General features: G+C 44.3%; 1 protein-coding gene across 1 annotated transcript in view; it reads right to left on the bottom strand.

Annotated features, from left to right (window-relative positions):
- Positions 1-22925, bottom strand: part of LOC116975810 (chitin synthase chs-2-like) — a 79426-nt gene that overhangs the window by 49883 nt on the left and 6618 nt on the right. Inside the window, exons 3-7 of the mRNA XM_033025033.1 lie at positions 18837-19019; positions 15390-16425; positions 14730-14825; positions 4976-5161; positions 947-1130 (exon numbers count right to left, since the gene is read on the bottom strand). Coding sequence (XP_032880924.1) covers positions 947-1130; positions 4976-5161; positions 14730-14825; positions 15390-16168 — 1245 coding nt within the window. The 5' untranslated portion in view covers positions 16169-16425; positions 18837-19019. The remainder of the gene's footprint in view (positions 1-946; positions 1131-4975; positions 5162-14729; positions 14826-15389; positions 16426-18836; positions 19020-22925) is intronic.

Below are 22925 nucleotides of genomic sequence, written 5' to 3'. Positions count from 1 at the left end.
GCCTCAAGGGGGGAGCGGGCCGCTGGAGGCCCTGCCAACTGCTTGGGGTTTGGCTGGACCGGGTGCCGCTCCAAGAGGCCGAGCACGTGGACAGGATGCTGACTACGGTAGTGGAGCAGCGGTGAAGGACACCACTGCTATGCTTGGCCAGGCCGACCCCACAATGCTATCAGGACAATGGGCCTTCGTGGTCAGGTCAAGATCCCTGCACTTACAACAACTGAGACTTGAAAATGGCGCCAAACTGTCTCAGTGCATTGTACTGTATCTGAGATGCTTATAACCATATAACCATATAACATATAACAATTACAGCACGGAAACAGGCCATCTCGACCCTTCTAGTCCGTGCCGAACACATAATCTCCCCTAGTCCCATATACCTGCGCTCAGACCATAACCCTCCATTCCTTTCCCACCCATATAACTATCCAATTTATTTTTAAATGATAAAAACGAACCTGCCTCCACCACCTTCACTGGAAGCTCATTCCACACAGCTACCACTCTCTGAGTAAAGAAGTTCCCCCTCATGTTACCCCTAAACTTCAGTCCCTTAATTCTCAAGTCATGTCCCCTTGTTTGAATCTTCCCTACTCTCAGTGGGAAAAGCTTTTCCACGTCAACTCTGTCTATCCCTCTCATCATTTAAAAAACCTCTATCAAGTCCCCCCTTAACCTTCTGCGCTCCAAAGAATAAAGCCCTAACTTGTTCAACCTTTCTCTGTAACTTAGTTGCTGAAACCCAGGCAACATTCTAGTAAATCTCCTCTGTACTCTCTCTATTTTGTTGATTTATCTAATATGTATCTAAGTGTTTATGCATCGCGATACTTGTACTAAACTGTATACAAAGATGAATTTCACTGAACCTCAGTACATGTGAGAAATAAAGTGCCAACAGCCTAATTGTTTCATGACAGCACAGCAAAGTTTCATATCGAACCTGTGACCATCTTTTCCGGTTTTGGACAAACTGTGTGTCTTTCAGGTGGATGTGTAGAACATTTCCACAAGGTAAAGTGTAGCAAAGTCGTCCTCCATAGGGAGTGGAAATCACTTTCCTTCCTGAAGCACAACTTTCATCTTTACCACCCAAAGACTTTGTCGAGATATTTTTCTGAAATATTCTAAAACACAACAATGTTAATAATCACAAGGATATCATGGTCTTTCTTAGAATTTTACATTTATTTTAATTATTGTCACGTGTACCAAGGTACAGTAAAAAGATTTGTATTGTGTGCACATAATACTACATATAAACACTATCAGGCTGAACTGAATTACAAAGGGAATAATAGAGGAATAGATGGGGTAGATGCACAGAGTCTCTTGCCCAGAGTAGGTGAATCGAGGACCAGAGGACATAGGTTTAAGGTGAAGGGGAAAAGATTTAATAGGAATCTGAGGGGTAACTATTTCACACAAAGGGGGGACTTGATAGAGGTCTTTAAAATGATGAGAGGGATAGACAGAGTTGACGTGGACAAGCTTTTCCCATTGAGTTTAGGGACGATTCAAACAAGAAGACATGACTTCAGAATTAAGGGTAACATGAGGGGGAACTTCTTTACTCAGAGAGTGGTAGCTGTGTGGAATGAGCTTCCAGTGGAAGTTTTGGAGGCAGGTTCGATTTTATCATTTAAAAATAAATTGGATAGGTATATGGATGGGAAAGGAATGGAGGGTTATGGTCTGAGTGCAGGTAGATGGGACTAGGTGAAAATAATTGTTCGGCATGGACTTGTAGGGCCGAGATGGCCTGTTTCCATGCTGTTATTGTTATATGGTTATATGGTTATAAAGGGTGGTGGATGTATGGAACAAGCTGCCAGAGGAGATAGTTGAGGCTGGGACTATCCCAACATTTAAGAAGCAGTTAGACAGGTACATGGATAGGACATTTTGGAAGGATATGGACCAAACGCAGGCAGGTGGGACTAATGTAGCTGGGACATGTTGGCCGGTGTGGGCAAGTTGGGCCAAAGGTCCTGTTTCCACACTGCATCACTCTATGACTCTATGACTCTATGACTATAGATGGCGGGATGACAGATGGCACAATGGGCTAAGTGTTCGGCTGGCGACCGGAAGGTAGCCGGTTCGAATCCCGCTTGGAGTGCATACTGTCGTTGTGTCCTTGGGCAAGACACTTCACCCACCTTTGCCTGTGTGTGAATGTGTGTGAATGTGTGTGAGTGATTGGTGGTGGTCGGAGGGGCCGTAGGCGCAGAATGGCAGCCACGCTTCCGTCAGTCTGCCCCAGGGCAGCTGTGGCTACAGAAGTAGCTTACCACCACCGAGTGTGACTGAGGAGTGAATGAATAATGCGATGTAAAGCGCCTTGAGTATTAGAAAGGCGCTATATAAATCCCATCCATTATTATTATTATTATAGAGACTGCAAAATATTGTTCTCAGCATTGTAGCACACATATTCCAGAGGTGAAGTTCAATATCAGCAATGGAGTAGAAAGGAATCAAACGGTAATCTAGCTAAAGGAAGGACCATTCAGAAGCTTGATAACAGAGATGAAGAAGCTATTCCTGAGTCTGGTTTTACGCACTTTCCCACTTTTATATCTCCTGTCTGATTGGAGCAGGAAAAAGAAGGAATGTGAAGTGTGGATAAGTCTTTGATATATGCTGGATACTTTTCCAAGGTAAGTATAGATGGAATCAACGGTTGGGGAACTGGTCTGTGTGTGATAGACTGGGCTACATCCGCAACTCCCTGTAATTACTTGTGGTCGTGAGCAGAGCTGTTCACAAACCAAACTGAGATGCAACCCAACAGTATCCTTTCAATGGTGCATTTGTAGAAGTTTATAAGTTATTGGAGACATGTGGAATTTGGGTCTCCAAATCAGTTAGGGATGGTCAATTGCAAATCCCACATGAATAAACTATGAACATGAACATGAACAAATCCCAGACATGAATAAACTAATTAGCAGAGGGATTTAGGAGTACGTGCATAGTTCCCTGAGTGCAGTTGTAGGTAGATAGGTGGTGAAGAAGGCTTTTATCACATTTGGCCTTCACAGACAATAGACAATAGGTGCAGGAGTAGGCCATTCGGCCCTTCGAGCCAGCACCGCCATTCAATGTGATTATGGCTGATCATCCACAATCAGTACCCCGTTCCTGCCTTCTCCCCATATTCCTTGACTCCGCTATCTTTAAGAGCTCTATCTAACTCTCTCTTGAAAGCATTCAGAGAACCAGCCTCCACCACCCTCTGAGGCAGAGATTTCCACAGACTCACAACTCTCTGTGTGAAAAGGTATTCCCTCATCTCCGTTCTAAATGGCTTACCCCTTATTCTTAAACTATGGCCCTGGTTCTGGGCTCCCCCAACATCAGGAACATGTTTCCTGCCTCTAGCATGTCCAAACCCTTAATAATCTTACATGTTTCAATAAGATCCCTTCTCATCCTTCTAAATTCCAGAATATAAAAGCCCAGCTGCCCCATTCTATCAAAATATGACAGTCCCGCCATCCCGGGAATTAACCTTGTGAATCTACGCTGCACTCCCACAATAGCAAGAATGTCCTTACTCAAATTTGGAGACCAAAACTGCACACAATACTCCAGGTGTGTTCTCACTAGGGCCATGTACAACTGCAAAAGGACATCTTTGCTCCTATACTCAACTTCTCTTGTTATAAAGGCCAACATGTCATTTGCTTTCTTCACTGCCTGCCGTACCTGCATGCTTACTTTCAGTGACTGATGAACAAGAACCCCCGGATCCCGTTGTACTTCCCCTTTTCTCAACTTGACACCATTTAGATAATAATCTGCCTTCCTGTTTTGCCACCAAAATGGATAACCTCACGTTTATCCACATTAACCTGCATCTGCCATGCATCTGCCCACTCACCCAACTTGTCCAAGTCACCCTGCATCCTCATAGCATCCTTCTCACAGTTTATACTGCCACCCAGCTTTGTGTCATCAGCAAATTTGCTAATGTTACTTTTAATCCCTTCATCTAAATCATTAATATATATTGTAAACAGCTGCGGTCCCAGCACCGAGCCTTGCAGTACCCCACTGGTAACTACCTGCCATTCTGAAAGGGACTTGTTAATCACCTACTCTTTAGTTACTGTCTGCCAGCCAATTTGCTATCCATGTCACCTTATCAAATGCTTTCTGAAAGTCCAGGCTCTCTACATCCACTGGCTCTCCCTTGTCCATTTTCCTAGTTATATCCTCAAGAAATTCCAGAAGGTTTGTCAGAGAATTGAGTATAGATGTTGTAACATGATGTTACAGTTGTACAAGAAGTGGATGAGGCTGCATCTGGAGAATTGTGTTCAGATTTCTCCATCGTGCTATAGAAATCCCATTAAGCTAGAAAGTGTGCAAAGAAATTTACAACAATATTGCCCGGATTTACGACCCTGTGCTATGGGAAGATATTGGACTGGCTAGGATTCTAGTGTAGGAGACTGAAGTATGATCCTAGGGTGCATAAAATCATGAGGGGAATAAACGCACACGGTCTTTTTCCCAGCGTATGGGAGTCAAGAGCGATAATGGAAAAATGTAATAGGAAGTTGAGGGGCAACTATTTTACACAGAAGGTGGTGGATATATGCCAGAGAATGTACTTGAGGCAAATACAATAAATATTTTAACAGGCACTTGGGCAAGAAAATGGGTAGGAAAGGTTTAGAGGGATTTGGACTTAATACAGGGAAATGGGACGAGCTTAGATGTGTTCGGCACAGACTAGAAGGGTCGAGATGGCCTGTTTCCGTGCTGTAATTGTTATATGGTTATATCTTGGTCGGCATTGACAGGTTGGGCCAAAGATCCTGTTTCTGTGCAGCCGACTCTGACTCCTTGACTCTATAATTAAAAATGAAAATTAAACCTAGTGCAATATGTTTCTAGTCAGGTTTTCTGCAAAGTCTTGGTTGTCAGAAGCAAAGCTCAGAAGAGAAGCATTCCATACCTGTACGTTTCATCGATGGCGCTGATAAGTGACTCAACATATTCATTAATCACTCTCTTCTTGGTGCCCGCCTCCTTGTCTGTAACATTCTTGAAGGCGTCGTCAAAAATGACGTGGACTTCAAAGTCAAAGCTGTCATCACTTTTATCCGAAGTCTTCCAGCGCTTTTCCCTGAATCTGTCCAGCCTGTGGGTGGGGAAAGAAATGGATTCACAAACCGTCAGCCCACTGAGAGAAGCAACAACTGTGAAATGGGAACAGAGTAGCTGTCCAAAGCTTGACTGTGGGCAATACTGTGTGAACTAAGTCTGCAGCATTTAAATGTAGCAAGCTGTATCCTACCCAGGAACAGCTGAAGTAACGCAGGTTGGTTTCCATTCCTCTGCTCAGTCTGACACTATAATACAGAGTGATAAATCGCACGATGTACATGTCTGCAGGAGGTCAGGACCTAACCAGGTTCCCACAAACCATACCACATAACATGAAATCAAATGGAGTGCAGCTCACAGCACGATGCAAGTAAGTTCACACAAATTCACATTATAGGTGTAGAATTAGGCCATTCGGCCTATCAAGTCCACTCCGCCAATCAATCACGGCTGATCTCTGCCTCCTAATCCCATTTTCCTGCCTTCTCCCCATAACCCTTAGAAATATCCACTGACTTGGCCTCCACAGCCCTCTGTGGCAATGAGTTTCACAGATTAACTTCCGTCTTACCAAAGAGAGGCACAAAAAGCTGGAGTAACTCAGCGGGACGGGCAGCATCTCCGGAGAGAAGGAATGGGTGACTCTTCTTCAGACCCGTCTCGACCCGAAACATCACCCATTCCTTCTCTCCGGAGATGCTGCCCGTCCCGCTGAGTTACTCCAGCTTTTTGTGCCTCTCTTCGGTTAAAACCAGCATCTGCAGTTCCTTCCGACACATACCCTCTGACTAAAGCAGTTCCTCCTCACCTCCTTTCTAAAAGAGCGCCCTTTAATTCTGAGGCTATAAACTCTGGTCCTAGACTCTCCCACCAGTGGGTGAGAGATAGGTCAGCCCCATCATGCTGGGTCTTTACATCTTTAATAACATTATGTGAGCCGCGGCTGACCTTTCTCAAGGAGGAGGGTGAGCTAACCAGCTGACAAGGTTTCAGATTCTTGGACCATCGGGATCTCTTCTGGGGCTGAGGTGATCTGTACAAGAGGGATGAGATGCATCAGAACCGGAGGGGGACCGACATCCTCACAGGAAGGTTCACTAGTGCTATCTGGGAGGGTTTTAGAGTGCCGAGGTGGGGGTAGGTGGGGGGAGGGGGGGGGGGGGGGGGGGTTACCAGAGTCAAAGAAAGACTGGATAGACTTGGTTTATACTCTCTAGAATTTAGGAGATTGAGAGGGGAACTTATAGAAACTTATAACATTCTTAAGGGGTTGGACAGGCTAGATGCAGGAAGATTGCTCCCGATGTTGGGGAAGTCCAGGACAAGGGGTCACAGCTTAAGGATAAGGGGGAAATCCTTTAAAACCGAGATGAGAAGAACTTTTTTCACACAGAGAGTAGTGAATCTCTGGAACTCCCTGCCACAGAGGGTAGTCGAGGCCAGTTCATTGGCTATATTTAAGAGGGAGTTAGATGTGGCCCTTGTGGCTAAGGGGATCAGAAGGTATGGAGAGAAGGCAGGTACGGGATACTGAGTTGGATGATCAGCCATGATCATATTGAATGGCGGTGCAGGCTCGAAGGGCCGAATGGCCTACTCCTGCACCTAATTTCTATGTTTTCTATGTTTCTATGTCAGCAAATGGAAGCACTGATGGGAAGGTAAAGGTTAGGACAGGCAGGAAGAGTTTAATGGACATGTTGGAACTGATGGGCTGAAGTAAGTTTATTTCAACACAAGGAGAATCATCTGTAAAGTAGATGAGGCTGGATTAATACTATGATTTTGTGGCCATTTTGGAAGCTTGGTTGCGAGAGAGATGGAACCGGCAGCTCAACGTTCCTAGGTTTCATAGAGAGGTTTCAGATGTAAATGCCAAGGCTTTATTTGATAAATTAAAATCCAGAGAGTAACCAGGGAGAAGATAGAACCGCTCAAGGATAAAGAAGGGAATCTATGCTCGGAGTCAGAGAATGTAAGCGAGGTACTAAATGAGTACTTTGCGCCTGTATTCACCATGGAGAAGGACGTGGTACACTGTGAGATTATTGTGGGGTAGGCTAATATGCAAGGGCAGTTTCAGATCAAGAAGGTGGTGGTGTTCGTGCTCTTGAAGAGTATCAATGTAGATTAATCCCCAGGACCTGAAAGGACCTGTCTCAGGTTTGAGAGAGAAGCAGGAGAGGAGATGGCATGGTCCTTGACAAAGTTGCTTGTATCTTCTCTAACATGGTCCCGGAAGACTGGAGAGCAGCTAATGTTGTTCCTTTGCTTAAGATAGGGAATAGAGATAACCCAGGAAATTGTGGTGGAAGGGAGCGATTCCGGCTGGTGGTCAGTGACCAGTGGTATTCCACAGGGATCTGTGCTGGGACCTCTGCTGACATAAACGTAGACCACTTAGTTAGTAGGTTTGAAGATGACATCAACATTTGTGGAGTTGTGGACTGCGAGGAAGGATGACAAAATATTGTATGGATCAGCTATAACAATAGGTGAAGAAATGACAGATGGAATTTAATCCAGGCAAGGGTGCACCTAGGAAGGTCGAATGTGAGGGGAGAATATACAGTTCATGGGAAGATCTTTAAAGCAGATGTGCAGAGGGATCTTGAGGTCCAAGCCCATAGCTCCCTGAAAGTGGCAACACAAGTGGATGGAGTGGTATAAAAGGCATATGGTATGCTTGCCTTCGTTGGTCAGGATATTGAGGATAGGTGTCAGGAAGACATGTTGCAGCTTTCTAGGACTTTGGTTTGGCTGCATTTGGAATATTGTGCAGAGTTCTGGTTGCCGCAGTACAGGAAGGATGTGGAGGCTTTGGAGAGGCTGAAGATGAGGTTTACCAGCCACTGCGTCTATTAAAGGAGAGGATGAGAAGAGGTTGGATTGTTTTCCCCGAAACATCGACCTTGATGCCCGGGACCGTTGGAGACAGTGGAGGAGGGTCAGGGCTGTGAGTACTTAAATCGGGCGCGGGGCTTGTTTTCACAGAGGCCCGGGACCGTTGGAGACAGTGGAGGAGGGTCAGGGCGGTGAGTACTTAAATCGGGCACGGGGCTTGTTTTCACAGAGGCCCGGGACCGTTGGAGACAGTGGAGGAGGGTCAGGGCTTTTACCAAAACCCGTAACGTTCCACACTTCATAGGGAGGGTTCTGGTGGAAGCCGCTGATTGGCAGAAGCAGACTAGAGGAAGCAGCTGATTGGGTGCAACCTCAGGTTAGCATTTCTGCTTTCTGGTTAAAGGTACAGTGCTTTAGTAAAGGTACAGTGAGCTAAGGGTACAGTGAGCCAAGGGTACAGTGGGCTAAAGGTACAGTGGGCTAAAGGTACAGTGCTTTAGTAAAGGTACAGTGGGCTAAGGGTACAGTGGGCTAAAGGTACAGTGCTTTAGTAAAGGTACAGTGAGCTAAGGGTACAGTGGGCTAAAGGTACAGTGCTTTTTGTTTATATAATAAAGGTGCAGTTTAAAGGGCAAGAGGGAGCAGCTGTTTGTGTCAGATACCTGCTGATTTCTCCCAGCAGTTTCTATTGTATTATACTGGTATCGGATCCAGGGTAAGGCGAGAGAATGACAATCTGAGCAGTGTACTGTTCTGGATGTCAGATGTGGGAGGTCATGGTGTCGGATGGCCCTCCAGACGTCCACATCTGCACCAGGTGCAGAGAGATGGGGCTCCTAAGGGACCATATTTGGTTCCTGGGGCAGCAGCTCGATGACCTCTGTCTGGTCAGGGAGAGTGACGAGGTCATAGAGGGGAGTTATAGGGAGGTGGTCACTCCAAAACCACGGGAGAGAGACATGTGGGTCACGCTAAGGAAGGGCAAGGGGCAGAGGCAGGAACGAGGGAGTACTCCAATGTCGGTACACCTTGCAAATAAGTACTCCTGTTTGAGTACGGATGAGGATGACAGCCTACCCGGGGGTAGCAACAGCGGACGGGCCTCCAGCACAGAGACCGGCCCTGTTGCTCCGAAAGGTAGGGAAAAAAAGAAGAGGGCAATAGTAATTGGGGACTCTATTGTTAGAGGGTCGGATAGGCGTTTCTGTGGACGCAGTCGGGAGACCAGGATGGTGGTCTGCCTCCCTGGTGCCAAGGTCTCGGACATGTCTCAACGCATCCAGGATATCCTGAAATCAGAGGGAGAGGAGCCTGAGGTCATGGTACATATTGGTACAAATGACATAGGTAAAAAAGTGAAGAGGTCCTGAAGGGAGGATTTAGGGAGTTGGGAGGAGAGTTAAGGAAAAGAACCAAAAAGGTAACAATCTCAGGATTACTGCCTGTACCACGCGACAGTGAGAGTAGGAATGGAGCGAGGTGGAGGATAAATGCGTGGCTGAAAGATTGGTGCAGAGGGCAGGGATTCAAGTTTCTGGATCATTGGGACTTCTTTTGGGGAAGGTGGGACCTGTACAGAAAGGATGAGTTGCACTTGAACCCGAGGGGGACCAATATCCTGGCGGGGAAATTTGCAAAGGTCACTGTGGAGACTTTAAACTAGAATGGTTGGGGCGAGGGACTCAAATAGAGAAAGCTAGTAGACAGAATGGGAGGCAGGAAGCAGAAAAGGGAAGCACTCGGACACAAGAGGAGAAAGAAAAAAAAGGAAATAAACAGAGAAGAAGAGACGTTTCTTAAATGTGCATATTTTAATGCTAGGAGCATTGTAAGAAAGGTGGATGAGCTTAGAGTCTGGATAGACACCTGGAAGTATGATGTTGTGGCGATCAGTGAAACATGGTTGCAGGAGGGCTGTGATTGTAAACTAAATATTTCAGGATTTCGTTGCTTCAGGTGTGATAGAATTGGAGGGGCAAGAGGTGGAGGTGTTGCATTGCTAGTCATGGAAGATATTACAGCAGTGCTTTGGCAGGATAGATTGGAGGGCACGTCTAGGGAGGCTATTTGGGTGGAACTGAGAAGTGGGAAAGGTGTAGCAACACTTATAGGGGTGTATTATAGACCGCCAAATGGGGAACGAGAATTGGAAGAGCAAATATGTAAGGAGATAGCAGATATTAGTAGTAAGCACAAGGTAGTGATTGTGGGAGATTTCAACTTTCCACACATAGACTGGGAAACACATTCTGTAAATGGGCTGGATGGTTTGGAGTTTGTAAAATGTGTGCAGGATAGTTTTTTGCAGCAATACATAGAGGTACCTACTAGAGGAGGGGCAGTGCTGGACCTCCTGTTAGGAAATGAGACGGGACAGGTGGCGGAGGTATGCGTTGGGGAGCACTTCGGGTCCAGTGATCACAATACCATTAGTTTCAATATAATTATGGAGAAGGTCAGAACTGGACCTAGGGTTGAGATTTTTGATTGGAGAAAGGCTAACTTTGATGAGATGCGAGATGATTTAAAAGGAGTGGACTGGGACATTTTGTTTTATGGGAAAGATGTAGAAGAGAAATGGTGGACATTTAAAGGGGACATTTTAAGAGTACAGAATCTTTATGTTCCTGTTCGGTTGAAAGGAAACAGTAAAAATTGGAAAGAGCCCTGGTTTTCAAGGGAAATTGGACATCTTGTTCGGAAAAAGAGGGAGATCTACAATAATTATAGGCAGCATGAAGTAAATGAGATGCTTGTGGAGTATAAGGAATGTAAAAAGAATCTTAAGAAAGAAATTAGAAAAGCTAAAAGAAGATATGAGGTTGCTTTGGCAAGTAAGGTGAAAGTAAATCCAAAGGGTTTCTACAGCTATATTAATAGCAAAAGGATAACGAGGGATAAAATTGGTCCATTGGAGAAACAGAGTGGGCAGCTATCTGCAGAGCCAAAAGAGATGGGGGAGATATTGAACAATTTCTTTTCTTCGTTATTCACCAAGGAGAAGGATATTGAATTATGTGAGGTAAGGGAAATGAGTAGAGTAGTTATGGATACTATGAGTTTCAAAGTAAAAGAAGTACTGACACTTTTGAAAAATATAAAAGTGGATAAGTCTCCAGGTCCTGACAGGATATTCCCTAGGACATTGAGGGAAGTTAGTGTAGAAATAGCCGTGGCTATGACAGAAATATTTCAAATGTCATTAGAAACGGGAATAGTCCCCGAGGATTGGCGTACTGCGCATGTTGTTCCATTGTTTAAAAAGGGTTCTAAGAGTAAACCTAGCAATTATAGACCTGTTAGTTTGACTTCAGTGGTGGGCAAATTAATGGAAAAGATACTTAGAGATAATATATATAAGCATCTGGATAAACAGGGTCTGATTAAGAACAGTCAACATGGATTTGTGCCTGGAAGGTCATGTTTGACTAATCTTCTTGAATTTTTTGAAGAGGTTACTAGGGAAATTGACGAGGGTAAAGCAGTGGATGTTGTCTATATGGACTTTAGTAAGGCCTTTGACAAGGTTCCTCATGGAAGGTTGGTTAAGAAGGTTAAACTGTTGGGTATAAATGCAGGAATAGCAAGATGGATTCAGCAGTGGCTGAATGGGAGAAGCCAGAGGGTAATGGTGGATGGCTGTTTGTCGGGTTGGAGGCAGGTGACTAGTGGGGTGCCTCAGGGATCTGTGTTGGGTCCTTTGTTGTTTGTCATGTACATCAATGATCTGGATGAAGGGGTGGTAAATTGGATTAGTAAGTATGCAGATGATACCAAGATAGGGGGTGTTGTGGATAATGAAGAGGATTTCCAAAGTCTACAGAGTGATTTAGGCCATTTGGAAAAATGGGCTGAAAGATGGCAGATGGAGTTTAATGCTGATAAATGTGAGGTGTTACACCTTGGCAGGACAAATCAAAATAGGACGTACATGATAAATGGTAGGGAATTGAAGAATACAGTTGAACAGAGGGATCTGGGAATAACCGTGCATAGTTCCTTGAAGGTGGAATCTCATATAGATAGGGTGGTAAAGAAAGCTTTTGGTATGCTAGCCTTTATAAATCAGAGCATTGAGTATAGAAGCTGGGATGTAATGTTAAAATTGTACAAGGCATTGGTGAGACCAAATCTGGAGTATGGTGTACAATTTTGGTCGCCCAATTATAGGAAGGATGTCAACAAAATTGAGAGAGTACAGAGGAGAGTTACTAGAATGTTGCCTGGGTTTCAACAACTAAGTTACAGAGATAGGTTGAATAAGTTAGGTCTTTATTCTCTGGAGCGCAGAAGGTTAAGGGGGGACTTGATAGAGGTCTTTAAAATGATGAGAGGGATAGACATCAACTCTGTGATCAAGCTTATCCCTTTGAGAATAGGGAAGATTCAAACAAGAGGACATGACTTCAGAATTAAGGGACAGAAGTTTAGGGGTAACATGAGGGGGAACTTCTTTACTCAGAGAGTGGTAGCGGTGTGGAATGAGCTTCCAGTGGAAGTGGTGGGGGCAGGTTCGTTGGTATCATTTAAAAATAAATTGGATAGGCATATGGATGAGAAGGGAATGGAGGGTTATGGTATGAGTGCAGGCAGGTGGGACTAAGGGAAAAAAGTTGTTCGGCACGGACTTGTAGGGCCGAGATGGCCTGTTTCCGTGCTGTAATTGTTATATGGTTATATGGTTTTATATGGTTGAGAGAAGACCTTATAGAAGTATATCAAATTATGAGAGGCATAGATAGGGTAGACAGAACTTTTTTCCTGGGGTGGAAATGTCAAAGATTAGAGAGTATGGCTTTAAGATGGGAGGGGCATAGTTTAAAGAAGATGTGGAGGACCATTTTGTTTACACAAAGGGTGGTGAGTGCCTGGAATAGGCTGTCAGGGATAGTGAGAGAGGCAGATACGATAGTGGCATTTAAGAGGCTTAAGGATTAAGGCTTAATGGATAGGAATGAACTGCAGATGCTGATTATTATTTTTTTTAATAGGTGCAGGAGGAGGCCATTCGACCCTTCGAACCGGCACAGCCATTCAATGTGATCATGGCTGATCGTTCCCTATCAATAACCCGTGCCTGCCTTCTCCCCATATCCCTTGACTCCACTAGCCCCTAGAGCTCTATCTAACTCTCTCTTAAATCCATGCAGTGACTTGGCCTCCACTGCTCTCTGTGGCAGGTAATTCCACAAATTCACAACTCTCTGGGTGAAAAAGATTTTCTCACCTTAGTCTTAAATGACCTTAAATGATTTAAATCGAAGATAGACACAAAATGCTGGAGTAACTCAGCGGGACAGGGAATGGGGTGATTATTTGGGTGGAGACCTTTCTTCAGGTCTTACAATTGGCCTCATTCTTAGATTGTCCCTCCTATCTGTGACGGCACTGGGCCTGTACTCACTGGAGTTTAAAAGAATGAGGGGGGACCTCGTTGAAATGTGCAGATTAGTGAAGGCTTGGACAGTGGATGTGGAGAGCATGTTTCCACTAGTTTAGGACCAGAGGTCATGGCCTCAGAATTCAAGGACGTTTTTTTAGGAGGGAGCTGAGAAGGAATTTCTTTAGTCAAAGGGTGGTGAATGTGTGGAATTCTTTGCTGCAGAAGGCTGTGGAGGCAAAGTCAGTGGATAAGGCAGGGAGATAGATAGATTCTTGATTCAGATTCAAACTTTATCAGATTCAAAATGTATTGTCATTGTGCAGTGTACAGTACAGAGACAACGAAATGCAGTTAGCTTCTCCCCAGAAGCTAGAACATAGAATAATGAGCAATAAATATATATACGTACCGACAGTCCATGGGGGTTGGCAGTCACCGAGGTGCACAGTTAAGTAATGTAACAGTCGCAGGGAAGAAGCTGTTCCTGGACATGCTGGTCCAGCAACAGAGAGACCTGTAGCGCCTCCCGGATGGTAGGAGGGTAAACAGTCTGTGGTTGGGGTGAGAGCAGTCCTTGACGATGCTGCGCGCCCTTCGCAGACAACGCTTGCTTTGGACAGACTCAATGGAGGGGAGTGAGGAACCGGTGATGCGTTGGGCAATTTTAACCACCCTCTGCAGTGCTTTCCGGTCGGAGACAGAGCAGTTGCCATACCATACTGTGATACAGTTGGTAAGGATGCTCTCGATGGTGCAGCGGGTGTCAGAGGTTATGGGGAGAAGGCAGGAGAATGGGGTTAAGAGTGAGAGATAGATCAGCCATGATTGAGTGGCGGAATAAACTTGATGGGCCGAATGGCCTAATTCTACTTCGATCACATGATCTTATGACTACAGAGTTACAGCAATGCGGCTGATTCTTCCCAGACCAGTGAAATGGCCCAGTAAACCACTCAGTCCAGGGAACACTTGGAGATGACCATCTAATGTTGGCCTTTCCAACAATGCCCACAACTCTACAAACAAATAATAAGTTTGTTGACCTAAATGACTGAAGATGTGTTTTGGAGATTCCCGCATGGTAGATGATGAGCAGCATTTAATCCCAGTGAAAGTGAATCTCTACTCATTGACTGCTATTGAAAGGTTCATGAGAATTGATGCCTTTTGCATTCATCTGATAACCTCACAACCTACTGTCTTGTTAGTCTCATGCCATAGTCATTTTGCTTCATCTAGATTCCGTGACACATTAAGAGGGGAATAGACACATATATTTCAGCACTTAATTAAAAAATAAGCATTATATTCAGTAATGTCCTAATTAATTCCTATTTAATATAATTGCGCAAACCAGACACCTCATCCTGAGTACCTGAACAGTGACGATATTAAACGGAGCATTTCCCCAGCAGTTTCATGCCATAAGGTAGCACATATATAAATCATCAGATTTTCTCGTCTCGTTTTCCTGCAGAATAAAAAAAATTTAATAGCAACAGGCAGAATTTTGACTTCAATTATTATTTGAATGAACCAGATGTGGATAGGTTGTACTTGTACAATAAAATGGTAGTACTAGAAAATATCAGGCAGGCTAACACAACCACACGCACCTAAAGATGAAAATGTAGCTGGGTTGGTCTGATTTTAAAGTTCTCTGAATATTATTTCAAAGAAGAACTGATGTGAAATTCCCCTTCAGGAAATATCAAGAACATGGAAATCACAACCACAAAAGGGGCGACACTGTGGCGCAGCGGTAGATTTGCTGCCTCGCAGTGCTTACAGCGCCAGAGGCCTGGGTTCAATCCCGACTATGGGTGCCCCCACACTTCTAAGACGTACAGGTTTGTAGGTTAATTGGCTTGGCATAACTGTAAAATTGTCCCCAGTGCATGCAGGATAGTGTAATCACAGAAAGGGGTATAATTTAAAATTTGATCAAAGAGTAAAACAATTTAAGTAGGAACAGAAATAGGAATAGAATGGTGATGGGACCAATTAACTAGCCATCGCACCACAGTATCAGTACCTTGGATCGCTCTCCTCTGTGCGCTGTGGAATGATGTGAAGCCTTGTGTTCAGCAGCATGGATTGTTCCAAGAAGGCAGCTTCGTACATTCTCCGAACAAAGGTCTCTGACGTCCGCTGTATTCTGTTGACGTTCTGGGTCCACACGTAGATTGTTGTGAGGATGAGTCCAACCCACCAGCACACCCCAGCAGCTCCCACTAAACTCACACTGAGCACATTGACTATATCTCTCTGGTTGCAGATGCTGCGAATGATTTCTGAATACAGGACCTCCACACGAGGTATATTATTTGCAACACCAATGGAACTGGCACAGAAATCTGAGAGATTCAAACCGTTGTTTGTCTGCAGAACCTCATTGTAATGAACACTAAACACTAACAGGAAAGCAGCCAGCACCACGGGAGTATTGAGGATCAAAGGGAGACCAAAGCTTCGCTTCACAGCGTGGATCTTACATGCAACGCCCCCAAACCAGGAACACAAGACCGATGCCCCCGCCTGCACCCCCAGAAGGCCCAGGATTATTCTGAGTTCATGGGATGCAACGTCAGTGATAGTTGCCCACTCCAGCCCCCGAAGAGGAATCCAAGCTCCCACAACACAGGCAGTAACAAGAGTTCTCACTACACTTATGCACAGGCTCATCACGTTCCTGCATTTATCCACGTCAGATCTCAGACGTCTAAATACTGGATGCTTCCAGTTGGAGATGAAGTTCTCCCACCAGGTTAGGGAAGTTAAAACTGAGAATAAAATGACAAGACCCAAGGACATCCCATCGTGTCTCCTCAGGTAAAGGAAATCTGGACAAAGAGAAATAGACCATAGCCACCCAAGAGAAGGAGAAGCCCGGCCAGAGGTGCTGCAACTTTGAAGCGATGGCTGATGTTCAGAGAGATCACTTGTAGTATGGATGGGATGAGACAAATACTGTTGGAAATGAACACCATTGTCAGGATGTCATATTGGGGAAGGCAGATGACAACCAGCGATGCCGTACCAAAGGATGCAACTGCTTCCAGCAGGCACACCTGAAAGAAAAGCAAGAGAATCGTAATGATCAGTGCAGCTTCTGAATAGTTTGGACTATCCAGATAAACGCATGTGTTTGTGGCCTGTTCGTGTCCTTGTCTTGGCTTGGCTTGGTGGGGGGGGGGGGGGGGGGGTGCTTGTGCACTCAATCTGAAGATCTTCATGTCAAGTCCCACTCCAGAGATGTGTGTGTGTGATTCTGACCAATACTTCAGGGTGGTGTTGAAACATTCAACCCAGGCCCTCTCACATGGATAAAATAAAGCCCATGTCACTATTTGATAAATGTTAGGGAAATCCTCCTTGGAGTTTTTCACAAAAGTGTTCATTCATATTTTCAGCCCTTAAGTTGTTGAGGGATACAAACTTCAACAGACCTTAGGCAATGGGGTGGTGGGGGGGAAGAAGCATTGTTGTGTTGAACATGTGGATGATTGAGGGCTTGCAGGGTGGTGCTGGGGTCCGCAGCACTGCTCCATTTCCTTCCTCCTCTTTGCTTGCATCTGACCTCTAAGATCCTTCTGATCTGATGCTTAGCTATGCTTTCACCATTTTTCTCGCATCTTTATCTAATATCAAACTGATATCGTCATGTCAAGTCACATTTATTTATACAGCACATTTAAAAAACAACTCTCGTTGGCCAAAGTGCTTTACATTTGTTATAAGAATAGTATAAACAAACAAACTACATACATATATACATATAGCCCTCGCTCAGTGGACGTCAGGAAAGGCTTGGGAGTATAGATAAGTTTTAGTCTTGACTTAAAGGAGTCGATGGAGGGGGCAGTTCTGATGGGAAAGGAGATGCTGTTCCACAGTCTAGGAGCTGCAACCGCAAAGGCACGGTCGCCCCTAAGCTTATGCCTAGACCGCGGGATATATCTGAGCCAAGACCTCAGCTCCACACCCTGCAAGTCCTCCATGATACACACGTCCAGAACAACGATGTTTCTTCCCCCCACCCACCGCCCTCCCCATTGCCGACTTCTTTGACCACTCCGGATTTCACATCCATTTTCCAAACTCTCAATTTAACTAGATCTCTCTCAGCATCTTCTTATCTTCCAACAACTTGTTGGCATTTCAACCAGTATTTCTAATATTTACTGCTTATATATTAGATCCTGTGCTGCATTATATCCTATGCTGTACATTATACATTATATCCTATGCTGCATTCCGTTAACCAAAATCACCAAATGCTACCAAGTCAGAAGATATTTTTTCAATTGGTTTGCGATGATAGTGCCGAAGCAGAGATGGTTGAAAATTTCAAGTTCCTTTGAGCCAACAACTTCTCATGGACCACCCATATTGAACCAATGACCAAGAAAGCACACCAACGCCTCTACGTCCTTAGAAGGCTTAGGCATGTCCCCTACAACTCTCACCAACTTCCACAGATGCACCAGAGAAAGCATTCAATCAGGATGCATCACAGCTTGGTTTAGGAACAGCTCCATCCAAGACCGCAAGAAATTGCACCGAATTGTGGACACAGCCCAGACCATCCCACAAACCAACCTCCCTTCCATTGACTCCATTTATACGCCAGCGGCATAATCAATGATGAGTCATACTCTGGCCACTCCCTCTTCTCCTCTCTCCCACCAGGCAAGAGGTATATAAAAGTGTGAAAACACACACTTCCAGATTCAGGGACAGTTATCAGGCAACTGAATCATCCTACCACAACCAGAGAGCAGTCCTGAACTACTATCTACCTTGCTGGCTTTATCTTGCACTAAACGTTATTCCCTTATCATGTATCTATGCATTGTAAATGGCTCAATTGTAATCATGTATTGTCTTTCTGGTTAGCACGCAACAAAAGCTTTTCACTGTACCTCGATACACGTGACAATAAGCTGTAACTGAAACTAATTTTATTTTTGAAAGTAGATTTTTTTTTCAATATATTTATGTTCTAAACTCACTTATGTTCTAAGCTCAAAGGTACACAAAAATTCTGGAGAAACTCAGCGGGTGCAGCAGCATCTATGGAGCGAAGGAAATAGGCGACGTTTCGGTCCGAAACCCTTCTTCAGACTGATGGGGGGTGGGGGGGAGAAGGAAGAAAAAGGGAGGAGGAGGAGCCCGAGGGCGGGGGGATGGGAGGAGACAGCTAGAGGGTTAAGGAAGGGGAGGAGACAGCAAGGGCTAGCAAAACTGGGAGAATTCAACATTCATGCCATCCGGACGCAAGCAACCCAGGCGGAATATGAGGTGCTGTTCCTCCAATTTCCGGTGTTGCTCACTCTGGCAATGGAGGAGACCCAGGACAGAGAGGTCGGATTGGGAATGGGAGGGGGAGTTGAAGTGCTGAGCCACCGGGAGTTCAGGTAGGTTATTGCGGACTGAGCGGAGTCTCCCCGATGTAAATGTTCTGAGCTCAATGACTTACCGTTGCCAGGCTGCCTGCTGAGAGCATTGACTCAGTATGGAATGAAAGTTTCCATAGACATTTAGCAGCAGTCAAAATGCTGGGAATTATCAAGATGCAGCCAAGGATTAAGTGACTGAAGGGCTTGTTGGTGAAGTGTACTGAACCATCGCTTGTGGCCGAAATTAGCAGCAGAAGTGAAACCTGGATAAAACACAATAGTGCCTTTGTTAGCACAAAATAAAACTTATATTACATCTATACACAATATGTATTAATCAAACTCCTGAGGTGATAGGGTGACGCAATGAACTGCAGATGCTGGTTTGCAAAAGTCAGACAAAATGCTGGAGTAACTCAGTGTTGCAATGTTGTAACTCAGGGCAGCATCTCTGGAGAATATGGATTGGCAAAGTTTTGGGTCTGAATCCTTCTTCAGACATTGTGGTGCGGGGGAGGAGAGGTGAGGGGGAGGCTGAAGCCTGGCTTGTGGTAGGCGAATCTGAAGAAGGGTTCCTTTCCTTCTCTCCAGAGATGCTGCCTGTCCCGCTGAGTTACTCCAGCATTTTGTGTCTATGTGAGGTGGATACAGGTGAGGGGGAGGAGAGGGGGGGTTTGATATAGTATTAATAACTTAGTTTGATATGGTATTAATCACTTAGTTTGATATGGTATTGATCACTTAGAATATGTGAACTATTAGACAGATCCAAAAAGCTGGAGTAACTCAGCGGGTCAGGCAGCATCTCGAAATGGGTGACATTTCGGTCTGAAGAAGGGTCTTGACCCGAAATGTCACCCATTCCTCCTCTCCAGAGATGCTGCCTGACCCGTTGAGTTACTCCAGCTTTGTGTCTATCATCAGTTTAAACCAGCATCTGCAGTTCCTTCTTACACATATGTAAACTATTCTTCACTCCAAGGGATCTTTAAGACAGTGCCACGGACTCAACTGCCTTCAGGTGCATCACAGAAGTCATTGAATAGGGTCAGGAAATATAGAGATGTGGGTGGTTGCTGGAACAGACAGCTGACAGAGAGAGAGTTGGCCAGAATACCAGAAGGGAGAAATACTCCATTCCACACAAATTACCACATTTATGGCAGAAGTTCACAATCGTCGCTAAAAGCTTATAAACAATGCAACGGTTGCTATACACCAAATAGGGAGGATTATTCAGTAATGGCAAGATATTTACAATATGAAATGATATGATAGAACTTTATTTATCCCATTGATCTGCCAACAGTCATAAAACACAAAATACATGAAACGTGAAATTAAAGTGACGAGTGGAAAGGATTGGGGATGTGGAAAGATTAGGGAGGGGTGGTGAGTCAGTCTCAGTCTACCCCACGATAGAAGAGGGAGGAGTTGTACAGTTTGATAGCCACAGGGAAGAAGGATCTCCTGTGGCGTTCTGTGCTGCATCTTGGTGGGACCAGTCTGTTGCTGAAAGTACTCCTCAGGTTGACTATTGTGCCATGGAGGGGGTGAGTTGTATTTTCCACAGTTTGAGAAGCATCCTCCTCTCCAAGACCACCTCCCATGAATCCAACTCCACCCCCAGGACGAAGCCAGCCTTCCTGATGAGTTTATTAAGCCAAACTCATCAGACATGGGGTCAAATTTGAAAAATAGTCACGTAATTGACAACTAATTTCCTCCATCAGTTTGTGATATAGAAATAAAGAAATTAGTCCTTGCGTGCTGGAGAGTGTGGATCTACTGAGATAGTGGAGCAAAGGGATCTGCAAGCACAAACACACATACCAATATACGTGGCGACTCTTGCAAACTTGTACAGTAGGCAAACTGAGAATCTCACTGTACCAAGTACACATGACAATAAATTATCCATCGAACCAATAAAACTATGGATGCAGTTAGTGAGGGGATGGTTAGGTTTGGGGATGGTCGAAACCCAAACACCAATGTTTCTTTACCAGAGGAGAGAGATGGAAAGCAGAGAATTTATGTTTCAAACTATGTGTGTGTGTGATCCAGACTGGCGTATTGTAAAAAGGGAATCAGTACTGGAGAGGATCTAAAATACTTTTATGAGGATAGCCTAGTAACTGTGACTTTGCATTTTATGGGAAGGATGAATAGGACCGAAGACCTATGGATGAAAGCTGTCGAACACCATTGGGGCACCTCATTGAAACATACTAATCAGTGAAAGTCTTGGATAGAGTGGATGTGGAGAGGATGTTTCCACTCGTGACAGAGACTAGGACCAGAGGTCACAGCCTCAGTATTAAAGGACATTCCTATAGGAAGGAGATGAGGAGGAATTTTTTTAGTCAGAGGGTGGTGAATCTGAGGAATTCTTTGCCCCGAAGGCTGTGGAAGCCATGTCAGTGGATATTTTTAAGCATAAATAGATAGATCCTTGATTAGTATGGGTGTGAGGGGTTTGGGGGAGAAGGCAGGAGAATGGGGTTAAGAGGGAGATATAGATCAGCCATGACTGAATGGCGGAGTAGGCTTGATGGGCCGAATGGCCTAATTCTGGTCCTATCACTTTTGACCATATGAATGTCACTACAACTGTCAGTGGTTCGAAGAGAAGGAAACAAGAGAGCATTTCTGCTTGAGATAGAGGACAAAATCCCAAGGCCATGAGTTAGGTATGTTGCAAAGCCTACCCGAAGCGTCGCTGAAAATCTGTCGCTGTGGGTGTGCGCGATTTTGGCGCCGTTTAGAGGGGGGCGGGTTTAAAACGCGATTTTCTCTAGGCTGTTCAAATCGAAGATGTTCAGCCTAGTTAATTATTAACGAAAAATCGCTGGAAGACCCCGTCGCAAAAGCTATTATTAGTTTTAAAGGCCTCGTATAATAGTTATAGTAGTTTAAAAATCAATCTCTAAACCCGCAACCACCGGCAGCTGTCAGGGTCGCATAGAGCAAACAATTGAAGGTAGGCTGCTTATTTTTACATTAAAAAGGGCTTCTTAAGATCCCTTTATACAAAGTTTAATATTGCGAGTAGCTCATTTTGGGCGCATTATATCCCGCAGTATTTTTCTGGGCATTTGAGGGCACAAATCTAGCGCAATGTGAACGTTCTAAACCAGCGCGTTCACAGGAACCCACTAGAAAGCTGATTTAAAATGGACTTTAATTTACAGCAATTGAACACTAAATTCCTTCCATTTGGCCTATAAATTAATGTAAATGAGATTTAAAAATCATGTTTTATTGTGAATTATTTATGAATATTATTTGGACACTTAGGCTATTTAAAAATGTTAATCATTTATTAAGAAATGGATAGATGTTTAGATCTAGTAATTGAAGTTTGAAATTAGCTACACTTGGGTAACTAACTAATTATATGCTTTAATTTCAGGTCATCCAAGAAAGATTATTTTATATTTGTTTCAGAATGGTTCAATCTACGATAACTGAAAATTTCATTCAGTTCTCTTAATTTTTAAGAAGGTTATGGGCTTTTGACTGTCCACGATCACAGCTTTTTTGTTATGTCCATAGAAAATCAATAGGGAACAAGATGCTCATTTCCGAGTATGAAAATGGCCATAACTTTTTAAATACTTGAGATATGAAAGTGAATTAGGGGTCAAATTAAACTTCTTTTTATGCTTTATCTGATGGGATAAATTACAGACTTAATTTTTTAAATCTCAAAATTTTGTAACATTGCTACATGAGTATAAAATGGAATACAGTAACGTTACTGGGAGTACAACTGCGAAATTCTCACCCAAAGAGTGGCGAGGGTGTTAAGCTCACTAGCAAATGGTGTGCTTGAGGTGAATAATATCAATGTATTTATTGGGAAGATGGATGAAGGGAAGGGGACAGGCTTTTGCTAATGGAGTCAGATGAGACTGAATGGTCAAAGACTCAAGTGAACCATTAACACCAGCATAGATAGTGTGTATTCATGGAGTTTTTTTCCATGCTGGCCATTCTACGGACCACCATGTCATGAACTGAGATGCACCAAACAGTACATGTATCTCACGAGCTAGTCCAAGAAGGCGACTTGCACGTGAGATCACTGTTGTAAAAACTCTCACTGGTCTCTGGCAATGTTGGCGAAAATGACGAACAGGGATATAATACTTCACAGCAATAGA

This window comes from Amblyraja radiata, chromosome 8 (genome assembly GCF_010909765.2).
Source record: "Amblyraja radiata isolate CabotCenter1 chromosome 8, sAmbRad1.1.pri, whole genome shotgun sequence".
Lineage (NCBI taxonomy): Eukaryota > Metazoa > Chordata > Chondrichthyes > Rajiformes > Rajidae > Amblyraja > Amblyraja radiata.
Note: the sequence above shows the minus strand (reverse complement) of the source record. Positions and strands in the feature narration are given on the sequence as shown.